Raw genomic sequence first — 13,798 nt, forward strand, 5'->3', positions numbered from 1 at the left:
ATGGTGTGGTGTGTGTGTGTTATGTATGCGTGTGTGCGTGTGTGTGCATGTGTGTGCGCGCGCGCGTGTGTGTGTGTGTGTGTGTGTGCTGTGGTGTGTATGTGTCTGTGGTATGGTGTGTGTGGTATGTGGTATGTGTGTGTGTGGTGTGGTGTGTACGTGTCTGTGGTATGGTGTGTGTGGTGCGTGGTATGTGTGTGATGTGTGGTATGTGTGTGGTGTGTATGTGTGTGCGTTTGCTTCTGTTTTCAGTAGAATTTGGCTAAGCTCTGAGACCTTGCTTTTCTTGCCTTATTGTTCCTTAAATGAGTAGAGAGAAAGAATTCATTCTTGCAGCCCTAGGTGACCTCACTCTGATGGCATCAATATTCCTCAGACATAGCAGCTAAAGATCAGAGTCTTATAGCTGGTAAGACCTGAAGTCTTTTCGTTTAAGTCCTTCTGCATCAAGCTTGTGGCACACTCCAGAGGGATGCTGAACTACACAGCCTTGGAGAAAGCTGAGAAAAAACTGAAACCCAGGATTCCCATAAAATCCATGCTTGTTCCCTCTCCTACATCCCCACCTAACCTTGCTCTTTCCTGGACAGCCAAACATTACTTTTGCCTCTGTGAGTCAACTCTGAGCAGTAGTAGTCATTTAGCTGATAGCATCTTCCAGGAAGGGTGGCAAAGAAGCAACTATTTGATTGAGCAATGTGCATGTGCTTCATAAGTCTTCATTCAGAGCCAGGCCAGTCCTGGAACTGACAAGTCTGAATATGTTGGTTCTAAGGTCTGGCTATCTGCAAGTTATTTAACTTCTCTTAGCCTTGGTTTACTCACTTCTACAATGGAGACAAAATAAGGTTGTTAAAAATGGTGGTGCCATGCAAAGGACTCTAAGTCAGCACGCAACAGGGATCCTTGTATATCAATGATTACCATGGCACTGCTTATACTTGCTAAGTTATGGGGCCAACCTATTTATCCTACAGCAGAGGAATGGATAAAGAAAATAAAGTATATTTTATATACCCAATGGATTTTTTTAACCATAAAAAAGAACAGTTGTGTCATTTGCAGGAAAATGGTTGGATCTGGAGATAATAAAATTAAACCAGTCTCCAAAAGACAACTATTATATGTTTTCTCTCATTTATGGGCCCTAGGTTTTATATAGCTACATAAAAATCATATGACATGAAGGCAGAAGAAAAATGGTCTAGGAGAGGAAGGACTATCAAGATGAGGGAAAGACAGGAAAAGAGAGGATGGCTGGGACTATGCTCAACATTTAATATATCCTTGCACAAAAACTTAAAAGATACTTTTTCAAGTGGTGGTGAGGCTAGAGTGACAGATCTGTCAGTATAGTGCTTGTTTTGCAAGTGTGAGGACTTGAGTTCGAGCCCCAGAACACACATGAAAAGGTATATGATGGTAGGTATGGTGGCAAGTGCTTAGAATTGGGCAATGGGAAAGCAGAGACAGGTGGATCCCTAGGGGTTGCTGCCCAGACAGTCTAGCCTACTTACCAAACTCAGGCTAGTGAGAGACTGTGTGGAACAAAACAAACAAACAAACAAACAAACAAACAAAAACCATGGTAGATTACATCTGAGGACATCCAGTGTTGTCCTTTGTGCTCCATACTCACGTACCCATATACACGAACATGCATACATGCACACAGGCACACAGAAAATGGTGGCAGGCACACAAGTCTATACTGAAAGCCAGATAACATTGTCATCACCACCATCCTCCTCCTCCTCAAGAGGGAACCTAGGCTCCTGGGAGCTGAACAACTTTCCTGAGGTCAGTAAGTGACAAGTTAGGCGTCCAGATGTATCTGACTGCAGAAGCTAGGATGCTCCACTGGGACGGGCTGCTGCTTTTGTAGTCCACAGCTTTACAGTGCCAGAGACTTAGACTCAGACACAGATGATGCCTTGGTTGGGAAACAGTGATCTGCTGCCAGCCCTCAGCTTCTCCCCCACTGCTCCAGACCCTGGTCTTGGAGCCAGCAGTGATGATTCAGGTCTACATTAGAGCAGAGGCCTTACAGTGTGTTACCCTCTCCCGCCCTTGTGCAGCCTAACAAAGTCTAGTGTGACTAAGAGGGCTAGGGAATCTGCCTAGAGTGCATATATTCAGAGGAAGCATGGGGGATGAAAACAAGGGATAAAAAACAATCTTTCAGGAAAAAAGAATCCAACAAGAGTCATCTTTTTGACATTACATATCCATGAACACTTTTCCTTCTGCAGGGAACTTGTGTCTGCCTGATTCTTAATAATGTCTTGTTTGGTGCCTACAGGCACTGTGCACTATAGCCTGGTGTTGGGGTCATTTTCTGAAGAACAAAGCAGGCAAGATCTATGCTTACCCAAGTACTAAAGCCAAGTGAGGGGAGTGAAATATTAAGCAAATCATGATACCAATAAATATCCAACTGTGAGTTTGATACACATTAAGGGAAATTGCAAGACTTTGTTACAAAGCTAATAACTGGGGACCAGACCTTGAAATCATAGCTGATCAAAAAAGTCTCTGAGGACATTTAATCTGACGAATAATGTATAAGCAAAGATCATGAAAAAGGAAACAAAAAAGATTTATAATCTCTCAACAGAAGTATTTTCATGAAGGCTAAAAATCATCTAACTCACTTCATCTCTGGGAGGTATTGGGTGTTTTATTTTTCATTGGAAGAATGCTTCAAAAGTCAAAGAATGGGCAATTACCCCTGGCATCTGTTTTTCATTCTTGCTTGGATAGTCTGAAGAGAATGTGGAATGATCTGGAAAAAATAACTGACTTTCCACTTTATGCAGTGGGACAAAGTTAAGGTTAAGGAAAGATTACTTACTAACATTGGAGATTAAGGATTTGGCATATTTATATGTGAGACTCTGTTGTGGAGACTTGGGCTATCCAAAACGTTAATGAAAAGGACATTTGGGAGATAGCAGGAAGCCATTCAGATTTTCAAGGGGCAGCCAAAGGGAGAAATAATACAAACAACGTTGCCTTGTATACCTAAGGAAGACTACCTGATAATATAAGTTACAACTTTTTAGGATGGCAGTTTGTCCTAATGAACAAAAGCCTTTGAATATCTCCCACGGGATGCTCCTCTTCCAGGACTGTTCTTAAGGGGAGGAGCAGGGATATTTATAAGACCTACAGAGTTAGCTACTGCTATTGTATAGCATTCAGACGTAAACTAACAACAAAACCATGGTCAAACCAAGCCTTGAGCTCCTTACATCAATATGGCCATTCTTCTTTGTCCCAGGTCATTCTGTTATTTTCTGGCTGTTAAATATCTCAAAGTTCCACTCATATACTGTTAGAGTCTGTCAGTCCTTTAGAGAATTGACTCCTTCCAAACCCCTGACATATACTTCATATGACATATGTTCATATGACATATACTTCATATGTTTCAGTCTCCTTGTGGTGGGTGACACTTCAGATTAGACAATGGAAAACCCAATATACTACAGACGAGAATTTGCTCTGAAGTAAACGGATACTGAAAATGTTCACAATACAAGAAAAGAAAGAGCCACATCAGGGAAGTTGAGTACATCACCACACATTTTCATCCAAATCCATACAAAAGATACTGGCTCTCTCTATACAGATACTTGAGATACTTCAACATACGAAAAAGTTTGGGATACAATTTTCTCCCTTTGGTGGAAAGGATTTTCATTTGCTGGTTTAGATGCTTCCTGTTTTCTTTTAGAAGATATTTGTTTTATTTAGTTTGTGTGTGTGTGTGTGTGAGTGCAGGCACACATGTGTGTGCAAGTGGTTGCAGAAGACAGACGATCACTTTGGATTCCTTGGGGCTGGAGTGATAGGTGCTTGTGAGCCACCAGACATGGATGTTGGCATCCAAACTCTGGTCCCGGCAACTAAGAAGCAAGTGTGCCTAACCACTGTGCCATCTCTCCAGCTCCCACTATCTTTCTTTTTGACCATAACTCTCCCCTTTATAAAAGAGGAAGACAGCTATTTCCAAACTGGGGAACCATGCACAACAGGCTCCGTCCAATCCAGTTCTTGTTTTGACTTAGTGGGGAAGTCAGGGACAACCTTGAAAACAGTGAGTGAGTCACAACTCTAGTACTCTACTAAGTGCTTGGGCATATTACAAGATAGCAATTGGGATGTAGGAGTCAAAGTATGATGAGTATTGAATGAGCATGTGCTAAAGAGAGCTGTCAACTTTTGTCTTAATTGGAGCAGATTCCTGGTGAGACACACACCAAGTATCTCTCTAACTAGAGTATATGTTTATTTTATTTTGGATGTATGATTATTTTGCTTACATGTATGTATGTGTGCCATGTGTGTGCCTGGGGCCTGCAGTAGTCACAAGAGGGGATCAGATCCCCTGGCACTGGGGTTATGCATGACTGTAAGCCACTACCAGGTGCTGGGAAGAAAATCTGTGTTCTAAGAGCAACAAATGCTGTTAGCCACTGAGCTATCTCTTTAGTCCCCACACTCCAACTTTTAACATGACATTCATCCAATTGCTATTTAATTCTTCAGAAACGTGTGGCAATGTTGAAGATGTAGTTGGCTGTTCCAACTGAGAGATGTTCCTCACAACTGGTAGGTAGAAGTGAAGGGTGCTGCTAGCCATTCTATAACACACTGAGCTACTCCTAAAATAAGAATTACCCATCTAGAAATGCCGATGTGAGAAATCTTGCTTGCTATTCACTTTATTTGATTTGTTTATGATTTTCTATTATAACCTTGTCAAAAAGCATTTATAGAAGATGGCTACAATTATTAACTGAGTCTGGAAGAGAACCAGAGCCTTGAAACTGACTTCCAGTGGCCACCTAAGGATAGAGTGTAGTGGAATTTCCCTCTAATTGATTAAATAATAAAGATGGCAAAAAGCCAATCACTGGTAGAGAAGGAGGCGGACCTTCCAAATTAGAGAGAGGAAGAGGAAAGGCAGGAGGAGAGGACTTCCTTTTGGACAGAGGGAGCAAGCCAACCAACATGCTGGGGCTATTAGTTCGGGTGGTGGAATCCACCAGGATCTGCCACCAGAAGATTTCTAACATAGAGTAGTTGGTGAATTTAGGATGCTAGATTCCTCCCCCAGCGATTGTGTTATCTGTTGATTCTAACCTAAGATTGCCTGGTGTTTTCCATTTCACAGTGATTCAACTGAGTTCCAGGGAAACGTAACTGAGCAGAGCATGGTTTTTGAGAGTGCACCCCAGCTAGCCACGGAAATTTGGGAGTGCAGAGCGGGTTTGGTAGAAGCCAGCTTCGGGGAGAAGAGAGCTATCTCAGAGGTCTGGAGAGGGCTTGGCAAAGGAAAACATGCGGTCTCAGGCTCGGAACTGGGCTGGGAACAGACTGAGACTGCTGGCCAGTGCCTAACTGGAGATAGCGTGGTTGTTTTATTTTAATATTACATGCAACAGTGGAGACTGCAGCTCTCTGGTTGGCTACCTCAGGATTCTCCAAATGATATCAAACTCCTTAACTGAGTGAGCTGAAAGCAGAAGATTTGAATAATCACCACCAGTGAGTTTTAAGTCATTTGGAATCACAAGGTGACAACCTTTCCAACTTTATTTGTTCCACTTACCACTTCCACACTAGTGTAAGAAGGGTCGGTCTTGAAGTTCACAGATTTTTATGAAACTAAATGTCCATAGTCAAGAATACTTCCCTGAATATGAGATGAATTTCACATGCATTCCATTAAATTGAAGGAATTATTCAAGAGAAAGATTAATAAAGAACATCACCTGAAGGTATACCATCAGCTCTGCCATTGTGAAGCAAGAGGAAAGATTCCAAACCAAAGTTAAAGAATATTACTCTTCACCCTAATTAGTCTTTAATATTTTGCCTCTAGCCAAAAGCATTTTTCATAGTCACCATAATTTCTTCTGATAGAAAAATGGTTTCTCTCCATTCATAGACAGTTAACATGATATTAACAACAGAACTTTCATTAAGGGAAGGCATTTAGGGATCATTTTTTTTTCTTCTAATTTAAGTGCATACCAGACAGTTCTTCAAAAACCTTTAAACCCACAGATATCCTTATAAATAATAGGCTTTAAAAGATCTCAAAACTTCAAACCTGAAGTCCATGTCTATCATACAACATGACCTCTTCAAAGACTTTTAAACAGTAGGACTCACATTTTATTGGGCCAATACTGGACTGTCCAAATACTCTGGTACACTCTCTCTGGAGGGTGAGTTTCCTTTCTAGTCATTTGCATCATAGAAGCCCCATGAATGCTGGGAATAAAGACCTCCTGAAGAGCAACCACAAGAGAGGGGCATACCCTTTCATTTGGCACACATCCCACTATTTGTTTAACAGTGTTCATCATTTTCTTCCAAAATAAACTTAAAAACTTCAGTTATTAAAAATTTCCCCAAGACAGCTGAATGAGTCAAGTGGCCGACAGTCATTCGCAATTAGAACTAGTGGGTTTAATTAAGATCCCAATTTCTACAACTGCCTGCTTTCTTCAATCAACACAGAAAGTTTTCCTGCAACCCGAGCATCACTAAAGATTGTTAGTGGCCTTAGATACTTCAGCAGGAATGTTAGAGGATTCAGGGCCAAATTCTTCAGGAAGCAACACTGTCGAGGTGAAGAATAATGATGACGATGGACTAAAAAGAAGCTTCTGGAAGTGGGATCCGCACAAAAATGACACAAGCTCCCAAATCTACCCGGGTGCACAGACTCATCACTCAGAGCAATAGCTTTGTCAGTGACATTCCATCAGCATCGCCCTCTCTGAACACCTCGATAAATTCAGTATCCCCTCCTTTTAAGATTAATTCTTCAAGAGTGCAATCTTCAGAGAGAGTGAAAGAAAGAATCTCAACCCACAAGCGATGAGAAAGCACTTGTTGTTTTGCTACTACCCCAAGAAGGCACTGCCTTTGACTCTCATAGAAAAGTTCTCTGTGATTATTTCTCATCCAAGGTATTTTTCTATGTGAAGAGAAAAGAGATCACAAGGCTAAAGCAATGTGAGACACTTAGCAGTAACAGAGGATGGATGCCAGCATCAGATAGTGTCTGAAGAAAACAGCTACTGCTCAACCCCATGCAATTGTATCTCTGCTGGAATAAACTGCTAGATCCTCAAATATGTCAGCTGGCAATCTAAACTTGTGGGCTGGGGTTGTAGCTCAGTGGTATAACACTTACCCAGAGCGCACAAGGCTCTTAGTTCAACCTCTAGCACTGAAAAAAAAAAAAAAAAAGAAATAGAAACTTACATATGAAAATTCTTACATTTATATGATATTTCTCTGGACTAGACAAACCATACCTATAAGACAGACTTCAGATGCCAATTTGGTACAGCAAAATGAATGAGATAGCATTAACCTAACTGTCAAGTTGACACAATCTAGATTCACCCCGGAAGAGTCATTATGAGGAATTGTCTGCATTGGGTTGGCCAGTGGGCATGCCTCAATTAAGTTAATTAGTGTGGAAGTACTCAGCCCACTGAGGGAGGTGCCATTTGCTAGGCAGAGTCCTAGATAGCATAAGGGCGGAGAGACCAAGCTAAGCACACGCATATTCATTCTCTCTTGGCTCTTGACTGTAGATGTGATATGACTAGCTGTCTCAAGCTTCTGCCGCAGAGTCTTCTCTGCAGTGTGAGCTGGAATTGTGAACTAAAATAAATCTTTCCTCTCTAGCACTGCCTCCCGTCCCCCCACCCCCTGCAGAGTATTTTATCATGGAAACTTGAAATGAAAGCAGGACAATAGACAGAGAAAATGGAAAATGGCTAATCAGGGACTCCATAGAAGAACCACTTCTCTAGTTATTAGTGGATTCTTGGGTCTTAATTACAAAGCACTTTTCCTGAAAGCATTATCACACTGAAAGTTTCTGACACATAAAGCCATGCCGTTTGAGCTTTTAAATACTTCACCAGACACAGAACTCTCTCAAGAATTTAATAGTTCAGGGGAAGACAATGGTAGTTAACACGTTTAAGATCCTAGCTGTCTCTGAAAGTCATTATCAGGGAGATGGTAAGAGGCTCCAGCTTACAGATGTGCTGCGAGGCTGACTTGGAAGAGAGAACACCAAGTACCAAGGAATGAAGGACAATGCCTGGTATCACTGGGGAAAAATGCAAAACAGAAAGAAGCAAAGAGAAACGATATTCTGACCAGGCCAGTATTGTTTACAGCCTGTGAGTAGTGCCAGGAATATCTTAGAGAAAGGCAATGCCTTTATAAAGGAAGGTCAAACATAATATTTAAGCATAGCATGCACTGTTGAGAGAAAGGCAAGCACTCATTTGCCTCTATAACAGCGATTCTCAACTTTCCTAATGCTGTAACCCTTTAATACAGTTCCTCATGTTGTGGTGACCCTCAACCATAAAATTATTTTGTTGCTGTTTCAGAACTCTAATTTTGCTACTGTTATAAATCATTATTCAAATATCTGATATTCGACCCCTGAAGGGGTCATGACCTACAGGTTGAGAACCACTGCTTTCTAAAGACTGAATATGATGACCCACATTGATGCTTTTTCTCCCTGTACTCCAAAACATAACGTTTAACATTCATCATTTCTAAGGTGTTTCCAGACAATCTACAAACAGTTGACATTGATAATACAAAATGAATTAGTGATGAATTAGTCTAGGCTTGGCTCCATTTCTCTTTGGGGCCTGGAATATCTTTAACTCATTTATTGCCACAGAACCCTGAGTCAGCAGAGCAACCCTGCCCTTCTAAGCTGGGGTGTGGAAACACTGGAAAGACACCATTTAAAGTTAAAGACATGGGAAGGCTCCCAGGAAGATGGCTACCTGCTCAGGCTTCAGCCCTGGGGGAACCCAGGCATACTCTTCCAAAGCACAGCCGGAGTCGTCATCTGAGGTTGAATTCCTCTGGAAGTCAAACATGAGCTTGCTAATGGTCTTCTCCATCTCCAGCGGCATCACTGTCACCATGTGCTCCTCCTGGGGACACTTGCAGTGCAGGCAGATCTTCCTGTAGACAGCAAACACAGCAGGTCAGAAGGAAGAAAAAAGCCATTTGTTTTGTTTGTCAAGAGGCTGCCTGCCAGTCACCAGCCTTTGGATTCCAACCCATATACACAGTCACCAGCTAAAATTTAGAGAACACTGGTTTACAAAGGACACAATGCACATGTCATATGAAAGCCACTTAGGTGATGATCAGGAACTACCAGGTGAGCATGCTGACACACAAACCCAACCTTCTTCCAAACACACACACACACACACACACACACACACACACACACACATACACACACACTGTAGGCCAACAGATATGAATCACAACCACAATTCCCTTCACTGTAATACCCACCATAATAGCATTAAATATATAGAACATACACAGTAACCAGAAATATTACCAGATTTAACAAACACTGACTTTTTTTTAAGTTCTTAAATCATGCCAACAGAAAAAAGGATAGGTTATAAAAAGAACCATGGGTATTTTGTTTTTTTATTTAGGAGTAAGAACAACTGTTTTCCCCCTAAAACAAATGTGGCCTCAAGACTTTCATAGGAAGATAATGTCCATGGACCATTTTAGTTTAATGGTCCATTAAAGGTCCATGATTTAGAGTCTTAATTAGAAACTCAAAATGTAACATTGTTTGTAGTTATTTTATATAAGTTTACAGATCTGAATCTTTTTTTTCCTGGAGGGGGGAGGGAAGGAGAGAGGGAGGGGAGAGAGTGAGTAACTTTTTGGTGCTATTTACTTTGTTTTGTGAGATAGGGTCTTTTGTCAGCCTAGAGTTCACCAAAAAGGCTAGACTGGTGGCTGGTGAGACACAGGGATCCACCTGTTTCAGCCTCCCTCTACCTCACCAGAGCTGAAATTACAAGTGTGTGCTCCCATGCCTGGCTTTGTTCCTCCTGACTGAGCTCTCCTTCCAACCATGAATTATTCCATAGCACCAGTCAAGAATGCAAATTCTTCAAGCTGAGCATCTCCCTCAAGGTTTCCAGCTACTTCCTTATCCTTGTCCTTATCTAAATATTGTAGCAGTGAAAACGGTTAAGGTCAAGAAACACACATATCTTTCTCTTAACAATAAAATAAACAGAATGGAATAGAGGCAGCAAACTTTAACAAGCTATTCCGCGTGTGTGCTGATCTTTTTGTAGCACACTACAAAGGCAATGAAAGAGCCCCAGAATTCTAAGCTCCATGTGTGTCTGAATTTTGTGACAACAGCTTTGTTAAAGATAATTCACATAGCATAGAACCCACCCTTCCAAAGCATATAATTCAGTAGCTCTTAATATAGTTAGAATTTCACAATCACCACACTAATTTTAGACACCCCCACTAAACCCATGAGCATGAACAGTGACTTCTCATAGCCCAAGCTTACATACCCTGACAACCACTAATCTTTCTGTCTCTGTTGGTTTTGCCTATTTTGGACATTTCACATAAAGGAACCATGCAAAATATAATCTTTTGAAACTAGACGTGAAATAATGGTAGTTTATCCATGCTACTGCATACATCAGTCTCTTGAGTGTTTATATTTATTGCTGAGGAATACTTCATTGTAGGGATGTATTGTATTTGTGCATTTATCAACTGGTGGATATTTAGATTCTCTATTCTTTTGAACAATTCTAATTTCAATGTTTAGATTCCAGATTTTATATAGATCTATGCTATCATTTCTCTTCAGCATATACCTAGAATAGGCATCACGGCATCACATGAAAACTTTATCATCTTGAAGAACTGGCAAACTATATTCAAATTTATCTGAACAATTTTAAGTACCCACCTTCAATGGAGGCATGTTACACTTTCTCTAACTCTTGTCACAAGTGTTATGGTCTATCCTATCAACGGTGGCCATCCTAGTGGATGTGGCACATGGTATATGATTGTGGTTTTGATTTGCATTTCCCTAAGTGCCAGGCCAGGAAAAGTGATCATCTTCTTAAGTGATTATTATATGCCTCCTTTAGAACTTGGAAAAAAATCCCTAAAGGGAGGACAGACTGAGGAACCAAAGGAAGGCCTGCTGAGCCTCAAACACAAATAGTACAGAAAGCACACTTGATTTCTCATGAATAGCTGTTCACTCACAACCACCACCACCACCACCACCACCACCACCACCACCACCACCACCACCACCACCCAGAAAAAGCAAAGTCAAGGAGAAAAAAGGAAAGAAAATAAGCCCAGTAAATCAAAACCACAAGGGCTTTCTCTGTCTTCTCTGCTAGCTGCCAGCCTTCCACCCCTCATTTATAATTAACTGGAGCTCCCACAGTAAAGCATTTTTATTTGCAAAGAATCTGCAACCTTTGAGTGATTCCCTGACAACTGGAGAAGCTAATTTAATAATCTCCATTTACAAGCTGGAACCGCAAGTCTGAGGTGCTTTGAAAGGCGCAGTGAGACAGAGGCAAAGCCAGGAGGGATCTTTGGTTCCTCAGTCTCTCATTTCCCTTTTGAAAAATACAGTGGCAGCAAACAGTTTTCTCTTTTAATACACTAATTAAACAATTTCACCCAAATGAAGCGTAACCAGGAGTGAGTGTGTGTGTGTGCATGTGCACATAAAAATAAGAGGTTTGTTTTTAATGAAAAATATACATTTGTGAACATAGAACCTGCTAGCAAAGCAGGATTTCATTAAACACGCACACACACACACACACACACACACACACAGAGAGAGAGAGAGAGAGAGAGAGAGAGAGAGAGAGAGAGAGAGAATACAAATGCGAATGCATTGGTTTCATTCTGTCAAAGTTGACATTCAGCCTGTACATAATTGGATTTGACAATGACAGGTTTCTAAGAAATCCCTGATTCAGAGAGTGGAAATGCCATGTTCACCTCCCTTCCCAGCCTTTACCCCCAAATAACCTCTGTAAATGCCGCACCGTAGTCGCAGTGATCAATTTATTTGGTTCTGCAGCATGGAATCTACAATCCCTTCTTCTATAGGTTGTACAATACTGCCAGGTAAAGGCCATTTCCTGAACTATCTCAGCCCAGCCCAGCCCTTTCCACCAGTGAGGACAACATTTGCATGAAGACTAGTGGTTTATGCTAGTGAACTGACTTGTATGATGTGAAAGAAATCATTGTAAATGGGTGACTTGTGAGTGCCAAGATTTCACCTCACTTGATAACATTTCTGACCAGTGCAGAGTGACTGTGAGCAGCATTAAGTCTTCCTTTTCTCCTCCCTTTAGCCATTTTCCTTTAGAGATTTTTTTTTTTTTTGGTAAAAGAAATTATATGTGGGAAGGTTCATATATAAAATTGAGCTGTCTAAATTGATGCTACAAGAAGAGATGGCAAGCCCAGCCTCTCCCATGCTCAACCTTCTCCAGACTTCAGGCAAGCTTGTGGCTATCCCATGTGTGGGGTTTCAAAGACACAAGCCTGAAGATCATCATATTTCCTGCATCCTTTAAGTAATTCTTAAGATCTGCCAAAACAGGAACTCTGGGCTTTATAATTTGAAAGATGAAAAGAAATAAAGCAAAGGTTTCTGATAGATAAAATACACACATGCATGCATGCGCCCATGCACACACGTATGTATGTTAACTCTGAATCATGAAAACCTTTATAAATGATAAATCTGGTCATGAGAAACTATTCTTTTTGTTGCCAAGACATTGTAACAAGAGGGACTCCAGGAGTAGAAGCCATATCCCTGTGATGGATTAGACACATCTTAATCAGGTCACCCGACTAGGCATGTTCATAAGGATGTCAATGGATCGCTATTCTTCCGAATGCACTTGGCGGATGCTCTCTTAGGTAGTCTCTTAGATGGAAAGAAAGACTTTTAGATCACAGTCTGAAAACCAATGTGAATTCTAACAACAGACATGATGGTCCACGAAATTCAGGTGATAAACATTTTGAACTTTTTCAAGAGGATTTATGTTAACTCAAAATAATTGCCACGTTGGAAGCTCTTATAGCACTCAGCCTGCCTGCCATTCATCTGGGTATCTCCTGTGTAGAAGCATCCCATTAAGAGGCAGGACTACATCATCTACAAGGGCAACATCTCTGCTTGCAACTCTGCCAGCTAGTCTGCCTCCCACCTTCCCTGGGGTATGGGTTCCATGGTCTCAAATCCAAGGCCAGATCAGGTCCAGGCTGCCTGCGTATGTTTAGGGTCAGGCATGCTGCTTAAAGCATCTTAGGTCCATTGTAAACCAAATGACACAGGAGGATCCAACAGGACCATGTCTCAGGCTGCTAAAGGAACTGTGGGCAAGAAAACCTCTGTTAAAGTCAAAAGGCTAACATTACCCAGACATATCCGCACGCAGCTTTTCCCTAACTGACAAATGTGCCCTGGGTATTTAAATTCTCCCATGACTTATTATACCAAAGGCAAAAGAATCATCCCTTCTCTTCATAGTAATAAAGGAGGCATTTTTCTGTTTATTATACTTAGAATTTAAAGTTACTGCTTTCTTTTCCTTAACATACAATTAATGTAGAAAGAAGTCACAAATTATAGATAAGGAAAAAAAAAAGGAAAAAAATTCTAAATACTCACAATCCCAAAGATAATCACTGCTAAACAGAAACAGCTGCTGGGCCATTTTTTCCTTAATACTAAGAAGCTGGAAACCAGACTTCAACCTATATGTTTCCCATAAGCCAAGGGATAAGACTTTGGCCTGAACAAGAAGACATCTCACACACACACACACACACACACACACACACACACACACACACA

At 41.1% G+C, this 13,798-nt stretch overlaps 1 protein-coding gene across 1 annotated transcript in view; it reads right to left on the reverse strand.

Moving 5' to 3' along the window:
• The window catches only part of Prickle2 (prickle planar cell polarity protein 2), a 107,599-nt gene that overhangs the window by 77,304 nt on the left and 16,497 nt on the right, over positions 1-13,798 (reverse strand). Inside the window, exon 2 of the mRNA XM_028773020.1 lies at positions 8,859-9,042. Coding sequence (XP_028628853.1) covers positions 8,859-9,002 — 144 coding nt within the window. The 5' untranslated portion in view covers positions 9,003-9,042. The remainder of the gene's footprint in view (positions 1-8,858; positions 9,043-13,798) is intronic.

The sequence above is a fragment of the Grammomys surdaster genome, unplaced genomic scaffold (genome assembly GCF_004785775.1).
Source record: "Grammomys surdaster isolate TR1022 unplaced genomic scaffold, NIH_TR_1.0 220, whole genome shotgun sequence".
Lineage (NCBI taxonomy): Eukaryota > Metazoa > Chordata > Mammalia > Rodentia > Muridae > Grammomys > Grammomys surdaster.